Genomic DNA, 19,816 nt, shown 5'->3' with positions numbered 1-19,816 from the left:
TAATTTGCAGAAAAAGCAAATCTCTGCCCATTCTCCCCTCCCTAACCAGTAATTTAATGTATTTTTTCTAATCATTTTCTCTAGGTGAAGATCTTTTCCAGTTACAGAGGAATTCAGGCAATGGATAATTACTTAGTGGATTGGTGGCTGTATTACATAGCATAAGACATATCAAAGAAATAAGAAAGCAACCCGTTTATAAATTCTTTGACTTACATCAAAGACAGCAAGGAAAAGAGGAAGCCATCATTACCAGACTAATGAGGTAACTTTATAACATTACATTGAAGTTTTTTCCCCCAATCTAATGCAGAGTTTATAAAAGAGGAATTAGTTCCATTTTGAAAATGATGTGTATGTTAATTTAGACAAAATTGGAATGCAAGTCAACTAACAAAATGCTTTCTATATTTAGAACAAAAGGCAATTGCCTTGATATCCCCCAATTATCATTACTGCAAATTTCTAAAACAATTTAAGTTTTGCTCATGGAGAAAGAAGGCAGAGGAAGCTTACCTACAAGGACTTCCAGAAAACAGCTGGTTAAACAGTTAAATTTTATGAGAAGAAAAATACTGAAAGATAGTACTGACCATCTATACATACCTATATCTGTTTAAATAAAAGCGATCCAAGCTGCAGCAGTTTCAACAAGTATCATGAAACACAATTTCCAAACATTATATATGCTTAACATGTTATTACATTCTCATTGGTCCCACACTAGACAAAAATATACAAGCAGCAAACAATCGATGGTTGTTTAAGACCCTAATATTGTACTAGTAAAAATAATGCAGCACAGCAACAAGTTCACTGGAGTGCTCCCTTAACACACAACATACCAGATGTACAGCTGTTTATCTTGAAAAAAAAAAAAAAAAATAAAAGAGGGCATAAAGACTTTTGAAAGGATCTTCTCCCCGGTACTGAATAATATGCAAAGTATTAAAGGATTCTTATGTGAAATCATGAATAGCAATAGGTCGTTTTTCAGGGTATTAAAAAAAGCTAACCAGACACACAACAGGATGCCAGCAGGCAGCTTGCATGAGACATAAGGCTTTATATTCCCACTAGGAACATACCTTCTCTGTTTTTGCTTTCCTGGCGTTATGCACAAACCTGCGTCCCAGCTTCTTGGCATACCAGATAGAGGCAAACATTGTAGTGATGAAGGTTTCAGTCTGAATATGCAGCGCACAAAAAAAATACCAAAAGAACTTCCCCCACAACTGAGACACAAATCTAATGCTGGTTAAGGTCTCTCAACTATGCTGTTGCTTTGTCAGGTCCTCTCATACTGCCTTCTGAAAAAAAAAAAAAAAAAAAAAACCAACACCCAGCGTGGCCAGTCTGCAGGTGTATTTACATACTGCCAGCAGGAAGTCCAGGGTGAGGCATCTTTGCATCCAGCTCACATCCAGTCTGCTAAGTGCCTGTCTGCAGTTCTTTAGCACTGTCACCACAAACTACATATGTGTCAGTATGAAAGGAAGCTGCAGTAAACTACTGTAGCAGACAGCTCACCTCCTCTTCTCCTGTTCTGAAATTTAACTCCTTGGTTCTCTTCGATTTGCCAGCATGCAACAGAAGCAGCAGCAGTTCAAATATGAGATGCACAGCACTGCAGGAAAGGAGAGGGGTACAGAAGTGCCAAAAATAGAAATGTATATTAACTGTTAAGGTGAAGGAACAGGTGTTTTAAATGTTTCAGTGCAACTGAGATAAGAAAGGAAAATGGAATTTACTTTGATCTAGTGGTTTGGGATCTATTCAGCTATTTTGTTGTTACCTAGTTTCAGTTCGCAACAGAAAGATAGCCATTCAGTTCATTTGCTGATGTCATGCATGCTTTGCTGAAGGATTTAAGATTCACTCAAGGACTTCTGTTTTTCTTTGATAATGGCTCCATGAAGTAGAAAACTGATTTTTTTTTTTTTTTCCCAAATTAATCTTTAACTTCCTCCCTATCTAAACTTGTTTTTCCCTCTTCCATTAACTGCAAGTTATTTCACATTAGGAGAAGTGCTTATGAACACCTATTTTTGCAGTGAAACAACAATGTACTATTTCTCTTTTGTCACATACTTCAGCTTTAACCCCTGCACCTCTCTTCAGTTATAATCTCTAAACAATAAACAGAAACATCCCCTTTTGGCTCCAGACATATGACGAACCAGATGTTCCTCCCAGCCAGAGGCAGTATCAAAGCTGTAACCTTACAGGGTTTATAGCTATGTATTGTATCCGATAGTACTTTGTATTATAGGACAAATCCTGCTCCTTGCCCTCCCACCTACAACTGTGGAGATACCAACATGTGGGAGAACCACTCATGTCCCACCTGCAGGATCGCATTTGGGATGCTCACATGCAAGAATAATTTCTGCTCTGGTATTCTGTAAAGAGCAAATCAAAATTAATAGATGCACAGAAAAAGAAATAGAGTCATAGCAATCTAGTATAGGGCTCTTGGGGCCAAGGAGATACTTTTTCTGCCCCAGGATTTTCAGTGAATGGCTGAAACTATTTTCTCCAGGGTGCATGAATTCAAAAGGGAATGTATTCCACTCTTGCTTAAAACTTACTCAGAATCCAAGTTACTGGAGCTGGATGGTATTGCCCGAGCTTTGAGCCTGAAGGCATATACTGCTCAATTCTGTTAAGATTAGAACAAGTTCAAAGAATTCCTTCAACACATTTTAAAATGGTACGTTGGCTAACTAAATTGAAATTCTTAGTGGCTTTTTTGTTAAGGAAGCTCCAAGGTATGTGTTTGGTTTTTGCTTGATGTCTAAAACCTTCTGAAAATATATTTGGTAACTGGTAATATTTCTGTGAAGAGAATAGTTTCTAATTCCTTCCAATTCAGACATTTAGTTAATCCTGGCAGTAAGAAAGTTATAAAACCACAAGACAGAGTAAAATCATGTCTCATATGAAGTACAACATATAGAAGAGCTATCTGTCCATAGCACCATTCCAGCTCTCTGAACTCTGGGCTGATAGTAAGATGGATTCTCCAAGGTGATTAAACCTTTATTACACCACGTAGCAGACTGACACCTCTCTTCACATTTGTGGGATGACGAAGTGCCCTATAATGGAGGAAGGGGAGGAGAATGAAGAAAGATGGACTGAAAAATTTAGGAAGAAATCAGAGATCTTGTTTGTAGTTGGGATGTCCTTGTTAGGAAAAATGGATGGGGAAAAAAAGTGCAGAAAATGAGAAACAAATCATTACAGAGTTTAACCAACACTATAAATATTAAAGTAAAAAGAACAGGGGAAAAAAAAATCTTATGTATTATATGCATAAACAGTAGAACCCCTCTCCCACTTTGCTCCCATGCTTTTATGAAGAGAATAAGTATGATTTGAAATCATTGCACTACAACCAAAAAAGGGTACATTCTCTCAAGCAACTCTTTATATAGTCTTATGTATATTCAGTTTCTGAGAAAATCGAAGGAAACACTCATTAAACAATAAAACCTCCTTTTTATGACTTCTATCATCAACATTAGCAGCTTTACTGAACTATTTATTCAGGAAAAATAGGGAGCAATAAAAAGCCACAATTCATCCCACTTAAAGGAAAAAATAATAGAATACATTGTTCATTTAAGGAATAATGACAAAGCAATAGGGAGGTAATTTTCTCCACCCACTGAAAATGTTAGATCAGGAAGAATAAATCTCTCCAAATACCTAATTCTGATTCTAATCAGAAATGCATCTTAACTATTTGCATGCATTTACAGATCTATCCAAAGCCTACAATATAGCACTGGACAGACTACAAGCCATTTTCTTACAGCTCCATCATGCAGCAGTCTGCCATACATTGTCAATAGCAGGTTTATTAGGTCTGTACTGGTACCCAGGGATTTTATGATTATTAATATTTTACTGTAACCATAACGAAGCCTGCTTTTTACAGAAGTGGTACAAGCCGAGCTGCTTTAGAAGAAGAATTGGAGCTCCCAGCTGCTGTCTGCTCACAGGAGTACTATGTACTTTAGCTTGCTCACTGAAGTGCTACATTACAAGGGCAGAGAGATGCTTGCAGTTGAGCAGCAATATTATCGCAGACAGGAGATAATCAGTTAAGAGCAAATTTTACAAGGGGCTTCTTGCTGCGAAAGTGTGGGTGGTTTTCAGTAAACCAAACCACATCCATGCTATACATTAAATTGCATTCTTGTGTCTCCATAAGAAGAATTAGTCTTGCCACAAGTGGACACATGTATAAGCATAAAGCAACTACAGTTTTGACTCCTATTATTTTTATGACATGGCTCCTCAACATTGCAAGCATTGGCAATTGATGCTCAGTACCGAAACAGATGGTTGTTTCAAACACCTTGCCAACAGTTTGTATGCACAGAGTATCACCAGTATTTCTGATGGTCAGCCACCTTTTTCATTTTTAACATTGCTGTTTTACTTAGGCAGCACACGGGAAGAAGTGCAGCTTAGCTTTAGACAGGGCATTAATCTTCTCTTGTTAAGGGATAACTTCTCACCGTGCACACGTGGGGTGTCAACCACCCCCTCACACACCTGTGGTGAAGATAGATGTTAGCTGTAGATTCTGTTTATCTCCTACCTCTATCTGAATATACACATGCAGTAGTCATAAAATGTGATGACAGGGCCATTTAAAATACAAATACAGTTCAGTCATAAATAATGCCTTTCTTGTAAGAATAGGAAAACAGATTAAAAGATTAGTCATTTAGGGTTTTCAGAACTCCGCTTCCAGTGAAATGAACAGGAGATGGAACAAGTTAAAAATGAAATACCAAAGATTTAAAGCAATCACTTTACTTCAAGGTTTATATGCTAACACTCAGCACAGCTGTGGATATAGGAACAGAGCTGATGATGTGAAACTAAGGTAGCTAGATTTTTATTTTTTTTTTTTTTTTTAGTACTAGGCAACAACAGGTATTGATTTGGCTGGCTGTACAAGCAATCATTTCCCATCCCCAACACAACTAATTATCTTACACAGTTATATGATGCCAAGACATATTATTTAATGACCAGAATACTAGGAAAGGCAGGAACCTTAATGTCTGCTACTCCATCCAGGAGATATAAATTCTAGGCATTCAGACCATACAGTAGTTAAAGCAGATGCAAGTTCCAACGTTTTGTAAGGACCTGTTTTTTCATTCTTTGCTATAAACTGAGGCAAATGGACAAATGTTCCTCCTCTTATTGCAACAGTATTCGTATAGGAAACCCATGGCCATTATTACACAAGGGGTAGTTACCACAGTTGGCACCACCAAAACCCTTTCTAACTTCTTAGTTTGGCCAGGGCAGAGCCCACTCTGTTGCAGTTACAATACAGATGAAAGATTGTCGCAGAATAGAACCACAGAATTATTTGGGATGGAAAAGTCCCTTAAGATCAAGTTCAACCATTAACCTAACACTGCCAAGTCGACCACTAAACCATGTCCCTAAGCATCACATCTGCATCCAAATACCTCACAGCCTGTTCCAATGTTTGACAACCCTTTCAGTGAAGAAATTTTCCCCAATATCCCTTCTAAACCTCCCCTGGCACAACTTGAGACCATTTCCTCTTGTCCTATCACTTGTTACTTGGGGGAAGAGACCAGCTCCCACCTCACTACAACCTCCTTTCAGTTAGTTGTGGAAAGCGATAAGGTCTCCCCTCAGCCTCCTCTTCTCCAGGCTAAACATCCCCAGTTCCCTCAGACGATTCTCACAAGACTTGTGCTTTGGACCCTTTACCACTTTTGTTGCTCTTCTCTGGACACACTCCAGCCCCTCAATGTTTTTCTTGTAGTGAGGGGCCCAAAACTGAACACAGTATTCAAGGTGCGGCCTCACCGTGCCAAGTACGTTTTTCTACTTCTGACATTTTCTACCAGTTATGATGTTTCATAACAGATTTTTTTTTCATGATAAAATTTCAAAAATTTTATCACTTAGATTCGAATCTTAAAGATGAGGAAACCTGGGTTGCTTAAAAGATAAGTGCTTCCTTGAAACATCTAAGTCGATGGTTGGGATAGAGCATAGTGATTCTGAGAACAGTCACGTATCCTGACAAAGAAATGTTGCAAAGAAGGAATAAAGAAAAGAAACAGAAGATGAAGGAAGATGAGATACAAATGGAAAACTATGTGCAAACGAAATGGCAGAGGTTCATGCTCATCTCTTCCAATCTAAATTTTTCTACTCAATATTTCTTGTGCCAAATCTTTTCACTTTAGAAATTATGCTTTCAGAAACCCGGCTGTGACACTACAAGTTTGCCCCAGGTCTAATTATCTAAAACACAAGATACTGCATGCAGACATCTCCTCTGTCACCTTTTTGGATGTATGGCAGAACAGTGTTCTAGCAGAGGGCATGAAGAATTTAATACTCAGTGTTACAGGACTCCAGAGCAGTAAATAAATAAAATGCAAGCATTTCCTCCTGTGCATCTCCTTTAAGTGTAAGGCCCCAAAAGTTGCGTACCTGCCCTCAGCCATGCAATTATCACTTCTATTTTTCTACTCTTCTATTATTTGGTGTGGTAGATGGCAGTCAACCTGCTATGTGTGGCACAACAGGTCAAGAGAAGATAGGATGAGGTGGTGTGCTACATAAGTACATGAAATCCAGCTTTAACTGTTGGAAGCTCAAGAAATGGAAATGAAATAAGTCCTATGATAAACACTGAGACTCAGCACATCCTGGCACACAGGGAGGTATTCTAGCACTTTACAATATAATGGCATAAGAGACAATGTTTTAAATTTATGCAGTTATTTTTCCTCTTTTATTTGTTAAGCCTTGGAATGGAGACAAACCTAATTATGGTACTTAATTTTGATTTTAGAAATTGATTTTCCACTCTAGTTACTGCTGGTGCATAGGAAACTCTAGTGAGTCACAGAAGTAATATAACAATGTTTAGCAGCCTTACAAATAAATAAAAACTTGAAAAATGCCACTTTATTCTTGTCTTCGTCCCTAGTTCAGCACAAATTGCTTCCTGCTTCACCTTTCTGACAGAAATTTTTAAGTTTCTTCCTGCTGTGTTAAGAAATGGCTAACAAAATGGTGTATAAAATCCTCAGGTGTGCTATTATGCTGCTCAGATTCTTGTATCAAATCAAAGCACTGTGTCTGTAGTACAGTTACGTATTTGCATGGCAAGTACTCCCACAGGAAATAATATAAACTACAAAATTTATCCTTGGGGGAGGGAAAAAGAAAGAAGGAACCACACATTGCAAGCAGTGCATATGTGTGTCACCAGTGCATTTTGCAAGGGACTTGCCAAATATAATCCTGACAAAAAAACTGAATCCAGTGTGAAAACACTTATATTACAGCACTGTGTATATGCGTCCCATCCTGTAGCATTTAAGTACTTTTGTTTTCTTTGTACTTACAAATAACTTTGTGTGATGGTGGTATATTATCTCTGTTTCAGAAACAGATAAGGCACAAAGTGACTTGGTAAGAGCCATACAGGAATTTGGAGAATCTGTACACTCCTGGGAGCTCAGTTCTCCTCTCTCCCAGTGTGTGGCCACAGTTTGTCATGGCCAAAGCCAAGCAGAGGTGACAAACACTCTCCATAACTCAGTCCTGTGCCAGTCAGAGCTTTCTGTCTATCCAGAGCGGGCAAGGAGCAAGAGGGTTGGCAATGTCCATTTACCTATCCACAAAGACCACTGAGATATATCTTTTCCATATGATCTTTTGTTAGCAACAGCAAGTGAGGAAGTCTTTAATGAGCTGTTCATCTCACTGCTAATCACAAAAGAACCCCCCAAAAAAGTTGCAGGCACAAACATGGGAATATATTTCAATCTATCATAAACATTATTTTATTCCTGGCTGATTACAAGCTGCCTTCACTTTCAAGGCCCTCCTTAAATCTCACTTTCGCTTTATCATCCCCAAGAGCAAAATTAAAAAGTCAGCTTGAGCAGAATCACCACAAGTTATAGCCGCTGTATCAGTGAAGCACATGGCCTCCTTTGACCAGCATCATTTAACAATTTGAGGTTAATGTGCCTAGCCCTTGTCCTTATACCAAGCTCTCCAGAAAACTCTCGTGTACAGAAGCGGTTTCATTGAACTATGAAACATTAGAGAATTACAAGTGATGAGATCAAACAAGACAGCTACAAACTAACCTCATGCCACCACCTCCTTGCAGGTACCTGCATGGGTCAAGCCCATTCAGCACACTTCTGAGCAGGAGCAGAGCCCACGCAGCCCATGCACAGCTCTCTGTCATCTCAGAGGCTGGACTGCCTTTGGACACTCTCCCAAACCTCTGCCAAAGCAGCAGGTCCCAACTCCCAGCTGTGACTCTCTCCAGCCATATTCTGCTGTTTGCAGGGCCATCCCCCACCTGCCTAGCCCCTGTCACCCATTTCCCTTCAGAGTCTCCTACCTGGCTTTTTAATGCTTGTTAGAGAACATAACCCACATGTGGAGGACAAAGTAATACAACAGTGACTTCTGAAGCTTTTCATTTCAGTTCTTGCTCTTTACCTCTGTCCTCAGTTTTCCAAGGCTGTGATCATCAGCTCATGGGGAAAGGCCCTACAGTTCAATATCAGTTCAGAAGTTAAGTCATTTCAGAGGCAAATCATTAAGAACAACATTGCTGAACACCTTAGGTCCTGAAAACAGGTTTAAAAAATCAATGCATTCTTGCTAAAATGCAAAAGAGAAGAAATATGGAGGAAAAGATTCTACTTAATCCCTCTAAATACAAGATGATCTTCTACTAAGTATGTTGGGTAATCAACAATAAGTCTTTATCCAGGACTGGCTGCAATTCTTACTTCCTACAGGCAGAGACAAGGAAGAGTTATCCATGCTTATGGAACTGACTCACTGCATTTCTGTTGCTCAAGCAAAGCAGAGAGCGGACAGCCCAAACCACAGCAGACCAGGCACCAGATTTTCTCCCTTACTTTTGCTACAGTTCTTCTGCATGAGCTTAATTATTCTTTGCAAGCCAGCTGCTCATTCTTAAATTGAAAGGAATAACGCTCTGCAGCACTGGGACAGTAAAAAGATAAAAGTATTAACAAATCTGAAGTAATGTGATAGAGAACGTTATAGAAAAAGAGAGCATCTACTGCCACACTGGTTGATACAGAACCATACAGAATTCTGCTGAAAGGTCTGTGTGAGTCCGTAACAAAACTGATTACACAAATGCTTCATTGTAATGTGACGTATGAAAAGGTCCATTTTAGCAATAACAGTAATAAAGGGTGGTGTTATACTCATTTTGACCAGAAAGAAAAAAGAACTGCAAAGGAATATGAGGTCAAGGGCAAGAAGTTATTCTTCTTTCACCCATGAGAAGATCTTCAGAAGTATAAAAAATATATATCAGATAATAAAATATAAAATGTAGGTTTACTTAAAACATATTTCAATTAATTAATTAAATAATTAAATAATTAATTGTATGGTAACAAAAGATAAGAGAAAGTTTGTCACACCATGTTTTCTAAATCAATACTGTTCAAGTGAAGCCCAAGTTGATGTTACTCCCATTCCTTAGGACAAGTATAAAAAACACAGTTGTGGAGGGAAATTTTTCATTTCAGAGGATTTTGGCACTTTGAAAACCAGAGAAAGAATCGAGGCAGCATATGGCTAGTGGGATATACTTTGATAACAGACGGACTAGAGCTGATCAAAAAAAATCAAGAAAAATTGTTATAGCTTTTTAGGACAACAATAAAAAATATCATCTTTTCAAGCACTTTGAAGTTTTAAAATTTAATCTGAGTGTTTCAAGAAAACAGAAACTTTTTCAGCTCTTAAACCACTAGAAAATTGAGAAAGTGTTCCTTGAAATTGTCAAAATATTTATCTTTCTTTTTGATCAAAAATCAGAACATTTCAGCCTTCTCCAGGGCCGTCAATACTGCTGTCTAAATTACATTTACATTTAACTTTCCCTTGGGATCCCAGTCAACAGATATTTTTAAAATTTCTGTTCTTCGCATCTCACTGGAAATACTTTCTTTTGATTCATACATCTAGCAGCCTAAAAGATTCTCCCACACTTTTCTGCAAATTGATTTTTGCCAAGCCAGGCACATCGGTTGTCTTGTCACATGTCACCCAGACACTGTGAAGATGCTAGAATGAACTTATGTGAACTTTTAGAAAAGCATGATAAGGAGATAAAGTACCACGAAAGCAAGCAATTAACTGCTTCTCATTTTTCATGTATACTGGTAAGCACCATATTTCATGCCTAGAGCTCCCAGAATCAGAAAGAAAGTTGAACAAAAGCCTTTCTCCACCACTTCCCACAGCTAAACACATGAAGTTTTAATATACCCAGATTTTCACAACTCATCTTTGCCCTCCACACAATGATGCACCAGAACAAACATCTCCAAGGACTCTAGTTATTTGTTATACGGCTCTAGGGGAGCCAGCTAGATAGTGAACTGAACCAAAAGCTCTAAAATGCTTCCTGCTTCCAGCCAAGAGAATTAAATAATGAGCAATGTGCCAAAATCCCATTCCCAGTATTGGAGGGGAACTCTGATCTTGAGAGAAACAATCTGTTCTCTCCATGTTCCTCCTCTTCACCATTCAAAGTCTTGAAAGGTTCAGTGAAGCTAAAAGAAGTGGACAGACTTCTAAGTAGTGCCTTATCCTAGCAGGCTCAGGCTCCCGGATGCTGCTGATTGTCACAACCTACCAGTCTTGTAATTGTCCTGGGTATGAGTGAGTGGTGGGGTTTTTTGGTAGCAGGGGAGGGGGATACAGTGGTGACCCCTGTGAGAAGCTTCTCAAAAGCTTCCCCAGCTCCAAGTCAGACCCACCTCTACATCAAGGCCAAGCCAATAAGCTGCGCCTCTGTGATAACATATTTAAGAAGGGACCTGGTTGGAGGAGTGGGAGTTGTGAGGAGGAGTTGTGGCAGCTGCGTGAACACCAAGGTCAGTGGAGGAACAGAGGAGGAAAGGAGAGGGTGAGGTGTACCAGAGAAGAGGCCTCCCAGTATCCTGTGGTGAGACGGCAGGGCAGTCCCCCCTGGACACCGATGGAGGTCTATGATGGAGCAGATGCTGACATATGGTCCTGGGGGGCCCCCTGCCATTAAAGGTGACTGTGCCTGAAGGAGGCTGGGACACTGTGGAACGAAGCAGCCCCCACTGTTGCAGTTCAGTGCTGGGAGGACTGCAACATGTGGGAGTGTCCCACACCAGAGCAGCTCAGGAAACACTGCTGCCCATGGGAAGGACTCAGGTTGGAGAAAAGGTGTGGAGGACTGTCTCCTGTGAGATGGGGACCACACTGGAACAGGGAAAAGAAGTTCCAGAAGTTCCCCTCTTCTCAAGATGGAAGAACCGGCAGCACTGACTGCACCCTCCATTCCCTGCCCCTGTGCGTCTGCGAGAAAGGAGGTAAAGATATCGGGAGCAGAGCTGATCGTGGGAAGAAGGGAGGGCTGGGAAGAGGTGTTTTCAAGATGTGATAATGCTTCTCACTGTCCTACTCTGTCTGTTAACTGTTGCTGCTGTTACTACCTGTATTAAATTTATGTTCATTTTTTCTTCCCCTAATGAGTCTGTCTTTTGCCTGTGACTGTAATGGGTGATTCATCCCTCCTTGCCCTATTCCAGATCCCAAGCTATTGCTTATTTTCTCCTTCTCAGCACTGGGCGGGAGAGGGAAGTGAGCAGCTGTGTGGTGCTCAGTTGCCCTATGAGCTCAAACCATGAGAGTAATTAATGATAGCAGTTGTTCTGGGTTATGATGAGCCCCAGGTCTGACCCAGATCAAATCCTTAGTACAGAAAGCCCCATATACAACAGATAATAAGGGGAGAGCTTCCAGTTTCCTGCCTACCTCGCACTAACCTGCCTAACACTCCCACAGTCTTTATTTCAATCAGTTAAGCACATCCCACTGCCAAAACAGTTTTGTTCAAATGCTCTCTAACATGTCTGTTGCTTGCTTTCAAGCCTCCCCTTTCAAATACATAATAGGTATTCATGCTTTTGTAGTTCCTTACAAATAATGGATTAAGTAATGTTCACTTACCTGAGAAAACTCTGCCTACAGTAATGCTGTAGGAAGACAACAAAAAGATGGTAGATTGCAAATGCATTACAGAAATGTATTGGTAATTTGTTGTAATTTAAAGATGAGATAAGCAAACAGCATAATCTTCCAGTCTCAGATGGTCTCAGTCTGAAGAAGAATAAAGCAATATATCTTTTGATTATCTCATCTATTATGAACAATAAATCACCATTAAAGCTCAGGACAGACCATGTCAACACAAATGTGGTATATGAATGCATTACCTCAGTATACTTCAAGGCAACAACTCAGTAGCAAAACATTGCTATTTCTACCTATGGGATTTCCATCAGAACGAGCGTATGAAAGAGCATACTAATCCTTTGGCTTTGACTGCATGCTCGGTGCACATCCCAAACAAAATGTCATGAATAAAGGTTGCATGTTAGATCTCGTATTTCTTTGCCCATGCAAAGAGATATAGAATACCAGACAGTACTTTATAAATCATTATTTCAGCTGTTTCTAGGACAGGGCACATAGCCTAGGTTTCAACCTTCACCACGGTACGTTTGGGAATGTGCTATGTGCCTTGTTGAGAAAAACCTGAATTTCTAGTCACACAAGCACTGAGCATGGCGTAGTGGCAAGGCAAACTACATTGCAAATGTCAATTCAAGAGACTGAAAAAAAAAAAAAAAAACAAACAAACCAATTTCAAGCAATGTTTGAAATATAGGTGAACAAAGTCACTTAAGTTGAAACCCATCCCAAATTACATGAAGTTGTATACACTTTGAAAGCCTAGGTTAACAAAATGAATTACAAACTACTTGCAAAGTGAGGTAATTTCCCACAGTGCTTTTCTATGCATAGTGTGATAGAGGCTGTTAAAGCTTATATAATGTAATCTGAGTTACATTTAAACATCTGGTCCATTTGCTTTATGTGTATTGATAAGCTCTAATCAGAGCAACTAATAGAGTCTTCAAATGTTATTGAATATAATTTTTAATAATTGTTTTACTTATGTGTTCTTCTTGGGCAGGTTTTAAAATCAAGATTGTAAGTAAAATATGATGCTAAACACCATCATAATATATAACATAGTTCTAAATTCAGCATGTTCCTAATATGGCTTTTGCTACTGTAAAAGTTGGAGTTGATTGATACTATGCACTATAATTTTCCCAGTAATAATTCCAATAAATATACAGTTATACATAGAATGGATATAATTATAACTAGGATGTTTCACTTCAAACAAACAAACAATAAACAAAGAAACAAACAAACAAACCCCTTTATAATTCCTAAGAGTTAAATTATCTTCTTCTACTGATTTAAATGGGAGTTTTTCCTGATGAATGGCACCTTTTTCTCTCTCATTTGACTCTAGCAGAGCCTCTGTTCTTCTGCTTAAGTGTATTTCAGACTTTTATGAGCAATACAAGAATTTATAGAAGACTGCATATTCACTTTGAAAAAACTGGGAGTCTGACTATTTCCATGTTCCAGACAGTATTGGACACAATGGTAAAAAACTAAATTTTGCCTAAATGATTTAGACATTTTAAACATATCTAGCTAATGTCATCACCAGCCAAATAATGTGCAAATACTTCTTCAGTTGGGGAGAAAGTTCTAACTATAGGGTGCAAAAGTCACACATATTTGATTCATCCAGCTTCATTTCTTTAAAAAGCAGAAAAGTCTAAAATACATCAGAAAGCTACAAAAAGTAATGTCTTTCACTTAATTAGGCTTCTCAATACATGTGAAAGTACTTTAGAAGTGTACCACAGGTCAATGAAAATAAAAATCGACAACCATATAAGTCCTGAATTCATTTATAAATAAATACTTATTCTGGCACTTAACTGGTGTAATGTATCCTACACAAAGAGATGAAGCTATGCAAGAACTAGCAATTTATCTATTGCTCAGCTATGAGCGTAGCCCATGGTATTAAATAATCTAAATGACACCATTTTTCCTATAAGCACGCACATATATTTTTTTTTGATTAAACAATTTTCCACATCTGTGTTATGATACAAATTAGTATTATTTTAAAAAATCCAAATTTTAATCCACACATATGATAGAACATATCTGGAGAAACAACACAGATTCTGTATCACATTTTTAATGTTAACTGAAGCATCATACCCAAAAGATTTGAAAAGCAAAAATTCAGTAATGTGCATACCTCTAATTAGACTGCAACTGAGCAGAACTGTTCAGCTGGCTTGCTTAACAGCTGGTCTAAATCTCTTAGGGAGGAGCATATTTTTACAAAACATTTTATGAGGCCACACACTGAGAGCTACAGGAGTTTATTATGGAGGCAGACAGGTTGATTAATAAATATCAATTTTGCTTTGGGAATCAGAAATGTAAGTGGCTTGACTGTCCATGATGCCTAGGCAATTTATGGATTTATGCTTATTTATGTGTGTGTGATTTAGTGACTGAAAATGTCATATTAAATAAATAGCCTCATGCATAAGTAGCCCAAATCTTTTATCAACTTCTCAAATGCTTATATTTGGCAACATTCAGGAGTGAATATACGCATCCTCAGACAAAAAGATTTGAAGAAAATGAGGATGAAATAGTTGAGCCAACATGTAACAGCAATCTGTCTCCAAGACACATTTACAGACAGTCTGGCAGGATAACTAGGGCAATAGGAGTGGAAAGAAAGAAGGCCAGAGACTGGGGTGTGTCAGAGATGCAGTTGTGAGTCATTACTTTCAAAGTTACTGCACAGGTTAGATGTCATGACCTGTCAGAATGCATTGTTGAATAAAGTGTTAGTAATGCAAGGTGTCAGTCTGAACAATAACTTGAGTAATTTTATAAAAATTCAAAAATATTTGAGGTTTTCCAATAAACACTCCTTTCTGGAGGCCATTGGTTCTGCACCCTGGACGCAAAGGTACTGTTTTGTAGTCTTAGAGTATGATGCATAAGCTGGATATTTTAATTTTTTTTTTTTTTTTTTAAAAAAAGGAAACGTATTTTGCAGTAACTCAGAAAATGCTTAATACTGAAAACTCTAATATTTTCTGCATACACACACTGTGCAAAAGCTCTGACCGTAGACAAGGTCTCAAGCTACTGTGACTTCACTTCCTTATCCATTTCACTGTTATTTTCTTAAGCTTTCAATTAATATTATAGTTTATTACTATTTTCTACTATGTTTCATGTTGGAACATTATTCTGCTAACCAATCCTACTGACAGCTGCTGGCACTGCTATAATATGAACAATTGCCCCCAGTCATTGAACTCTATTAATTCAGAGCACCTCTAGGAGAGCATCCATGTTCATTTGCTGTGTTTCTCTTTGCTTTAATCCTATGTCATTAGGGTCACAGGTAGCATTTAAGCTGTATGAAACATAGTATGTAGCTGTCTACAGATATAGGCTGAGGTGTTTTAGTTCTCTGTCAAACCCAGCCATGCAAAACAAACCTGCTATGAATGTACAGACTGCTGTCTTGTGTTCAATGACCAATCTGAAATTGTCACTGTCCCTCTTCACATCCTCTTTATTTTTTTCTTTGTTTGTTTCTTTGTTTATTTTTCATTTATAACATCATTCTGCTTAGTATAAATGGGACACAGTGTCATTCCTTTAAAACTGCTCTCATTACCTTTATTCCCCAACTCACTCAAGCAGATCCCTAACAACATCTGGAAGAAGGTTATCAGGCATTTTTTCCCCCAAACTCCTTTGCTTGTACTTCCACCCTATAACACTTAACTAATAATTATTTTTTGTAAAGTAGAAATTAAGCAACTTTCTGAAATGCAGCAAGATATCTACCAAGTTGTTTACAAAAAGAAAAATCAATACCACATCCATAATTCATAAAAAATCTGTCACTCTTAAAGCATTTTTTAAGCATCTCATTGTACCTCAGAGGTTTACAGTTTATGAGAGAACCTTTTATGCCTATGACACAGGAACCAGAGAGAGTCTTCCTTCAGAGTTTCCTCACCATGACATAAAGGATTAATCCAAGAAGAACAAGTGAGGGGACATTCCTTTGCTTTGATAGTACACTTCTATTATTGACTGCATAAAGTATGTTTTCCTACTTCTCCTCTGAAAAGGCAACACTATGAACAAAGCAGAATATGTGAATATATAAAAACTCAAAAACAACTGACCCATATTTTACCTGGGCTAAAGCAAAAAAGCTGACAGAATAAAACCTCTAAAACCAAAAAACCCCACCATCTCAAACCAGCCAGAAATAAGTTAAAAACTTAAATAAGTTTATACTTGCCAAATAAATATTAACGTTTTAAAAGGTATTGATTACAGAGATTCCTCCAGTACTATCCCTGGTCAACTGCTGAATCACAACACACAGATATAGGTACAGCACTGTGTCAAAAAAGAAACTAATTTTACTGACTGTTTGGCACCATTTCCAAACAAAGCGTGTCAATTTAGTATGTTATACTGGCCTTGCTATAGGCACATTTCTTGATCTCTCCCTTCTGTAAAAACTCATAATTCTTTGGGAAGGTCAGTACCTCCTGCTCTGCAGTGCTGTTCGAGCACTATGGTAGAGCTGCCACTCACAGATGAAACTGGTGAAATTGCCATGACCAGAGAGGTGCTACTTGTTTTCTGTTATCTGTTTTTTCAAAAGGAGAAGCCAGAATAGCTCTTATTTGTCTCAAATTAGTCTTGATATTGTTACAGTTATTCAAATGATCTCATTATCACATAGTAGAGATGGAGATCCTAAGATGTAGCTGCAAAATAATTTTCAGAAATTTTTGTGAAGCCATTAGCTATCAGAAATTGCACAACCTATCCCTAGATTCTTTTGGGTGTTGTTACTCCCTGAATAATCAAACCCTGGTTTGCTTCAAAGCAGTCAACTCCTTCCAGATGCTATGCCCTGCAGTACATCCTTCCTAACTGCCAGTTTGGGACCTGATGTGGGTTGCATCACCCCTAAAAATCCTTCAGCACCTATGACCTTCAATCCAAGCCCTGTCTCCTGCCAGTGCAGAGCTCCTGGGATTTCTGAGAGCGTTTCATCACTTTTCACATAACTAATTTTCACATTAGTTTCTCACTAACCATCACACAAATACAGCAACACAACATGCCTACTTTTTTCCACTATCCCGGGACCTGTGATGTCAAGCTTGAACTGAGATACGTAACTTTTAGATGCCTAAAAAGCAAGTAAATCACACCTTGATGTAGCATTTGTAAACATCCTATACTACTGAACAGAAGATGTTTACTTGTGTTTTTTCATCAGTTGATAGACAGGAATATGTAATTATATTCCTTCTGTAATTAACTATGATAGTTAAGAGTGACACTCAGAAAAACATCTGATTTAATAATATTGGTGGTATTCAAAGACATCTTAGTCTCAGTATACTTTTTTGCCTCTTATTTCCACTGGCTTTTTAAAAAGGATGAATTGAAAATATTTGGGTTTGTGTTCATGGAGTCAGATGCTCAGTTAATTCAAGAGAAACAGTGGATCATCCCAGTGTATTTTAAATATAGGCAAATATCTTTTTAAAAATCAAAGTATACATTCATGCTATGTTGCTGTGCCCCTCCACATGCATGTCTTCTTCCAACAACTTTATTTGGAATTCTGCTGGACTTTCCAGTAACTATTTAAGAAAAAGAGCTTTTTTTATACAGGACCATCAACATAATCCTTCCTTATTGCTAAAGCATATCAGACCTACAGTTTGTTTCAGATACTATATTTGATTTCTTAGCGAGTCTCTGGCTGCAAGTGTGATCACGTATTTGAAGATACTACTTGACAATACCCAGGGAGAGACCCATTTAAACTTAATTCTTGGTCACAATATTTAGGAATTAAAGTTCTACAAAAACTTGGTGGTTTAAACATTCACCATCCTTCCTTTCCATAAAGCTCCAGGAGATTTAAAAGGATGGCACCTTATCACGCACTTTCCACCGGGGACAGATAACCCTTGTAAAGATTAATGTTCTGCCAGACTACTCTACCATCCCCAAATGTATCACTTTAAAATTTCATAAGACTTTTTTTTTTCCCCACTAAGCTGAATAATGCCGATAGAGCTTTCTTTTCTATGCTGCAAGGAAGGAATTGTAAAGCATGCCAATACCAAACATATTTCCAATATTAACATTCATTTCACACATACACTCTGAATAAGTAGAGTTAGTGCAGAATCAAGACTTCAGACTACATTTTCTGCCATGTTAGACTTCATGATGTTCTACATTACCTTGAAAGGAATATTAAGTATATCTTAGCGAAGGTTATTAGCATTGATTTATATCATTTTAATGACTGACATTTTTCAAAAGAAGTATCTACAGAAGGCAATGAAATAGTTAAGCTGGATGTCACTGCACTTTATTAACTCACACCCTGATTTTAGTATTAAAATGCAAACTTGATCTGAAAGATGCAAGAGGTAGGAATCTATTATGCATTAATGCTAGAAGTTATGTGTTAATTTCAGAAATCAGAGAAAGATTTGATGAGAAAAAATGTGTCAGCCTGATTCCAATTCTGTGAACAGAATTGAAACAAGCATCAAAACCCAAACATTTTTCTCTGATACAGTAATTTCAATAAAAGAGTTTCTGAGTCTTTAATTTATATCTAAAAAAACCTGTAGCTAGAAAGGATATAGAAAATGGAGAAAATTTACTGAACTAATCATTTATGTCAGCCTAGATGAAAACTAAAATTATTTCCTCATTTACCTCCTTGCTTTAGAGATCAAAATCATGTTTCTTGCTTGCTGATACAATTATTTGCTTGTATGCTTGCCAGGCAGTGTGGTACATATCCATCTTCACTACATGCTACATGCCAGCAATTGCTCTGCTTGTGCTAGGCAGTTGGAAAATAATCTGTTAAAGTCCACAGCATGACGCAAACACATTCTCCTCTCCTAACACCTTTCTCATTGAGAGCTGTCTTAAAGAGCAATCTCTCTTCATCAGCACATCTCCTTACTAGTGCCTGGCCAATAGATCTTACAGTCTACATGCGAGTTTTTAAATGATGCTTTCTTGGTTTAGAAGGTTTTTTTATGGGTTCACAGAATATCACATAGATGAAAAACTACCTGGTTCTACCTCAGCTAGCTATATATTCTGTTATAATTTGGATGACCATCACACAGCTATTTCTCTAGGCAAGCTGAAGAGCTGGGCAATTCATCAGTCTGCTAACATAACCCACATTTAAATCCTCATGCACGGCAGAAAGTATTTAATAATACAGTCCATCGCATATCTCCCTTGCTGGTGTCAGCACACAAGGAATCTTGATTTTTTTTCTTTTTGAGGTCTACAATTAAATCATAGACTCATAGAATACGATAGAATCAGAAAATAACATAATCATAGAATTCTGAAGTGTACATTTCAGTGTCCACTCAGCTTCGACTCGGTATCATCAGTGAATTTCACTATGGTACACTTGATCCCATGACGCAGTCACTGATAAAGATACTAAAAATCTTTGGGCATAGTATTAGTCCCTGGAGGACCCTACTTATGACAGATTGACAGTTTGAAAAGGAGCTATTTCCCCCCACCCTCTGGGTGCAGCCTGGCAGCCAGTTCCCCACCCTCCGCACAGACCACTTGTCTAGACCATAACACACCAGTTTCTCTAGGAGGAGGCTGTGGGGAACTGTACTGAAAGCCTTGGAGAATTCCA

General features: G+C 38.1%; 1 protein-coding gene across 16 annotated transcripts in view; it reads right to left on the bottom strand.

Annotated features, from left to right (window-relative positions):
* DLG2 (discs large MAGUK scaffold protein 2) overlaps nt 1-19,816 on the bottom strand; it is a 1,033,591-nt gene that overhangs the window by 518,306 nt on the left and 495,469 nt on the right. Inside the window, exon 1 of one of the 16 annotated variants that reach the window (XM_042793325.1) lies at nt 1,089-1,326. The exons of 14 other annotated variants lie outside the window; for them this stretch is intronic. In XM_042793325.1, coding sequence (XP_042649259.1) covers nt 1,089-1,166 — 78 coding nt within the window. In that variant the 5' untranslated portion in view covers nt 1,167-1,326. Of the gene's footprint in view, nt 1-1,088; nt 1,327-19,816 lie in introns of those variants that run through there. One more of the 16 variants, XM_042793326.1, reaches the window with a different exon arrangement.

Source organism: Tyto alba, unplaced genomic scaffold (assembly GCF_018691265.1).
Source record: "Tyto alba isolate M040663 unplaced genomic scaffold, T.alba_DEE_v4.0 Super-Scaffold_2, whole genome shotgun sequence".
Classification (NCBI taxonomy): Eukaryota; Metazoa; Chordata; class Aves; order Strigiformes; family Tytonidae; genus Tyto; species Tyto alba.
Note: the sequence above shows the minus strand (reverse complement) of the source record. Positions and strands in the feature narration are given on the sequence as shown.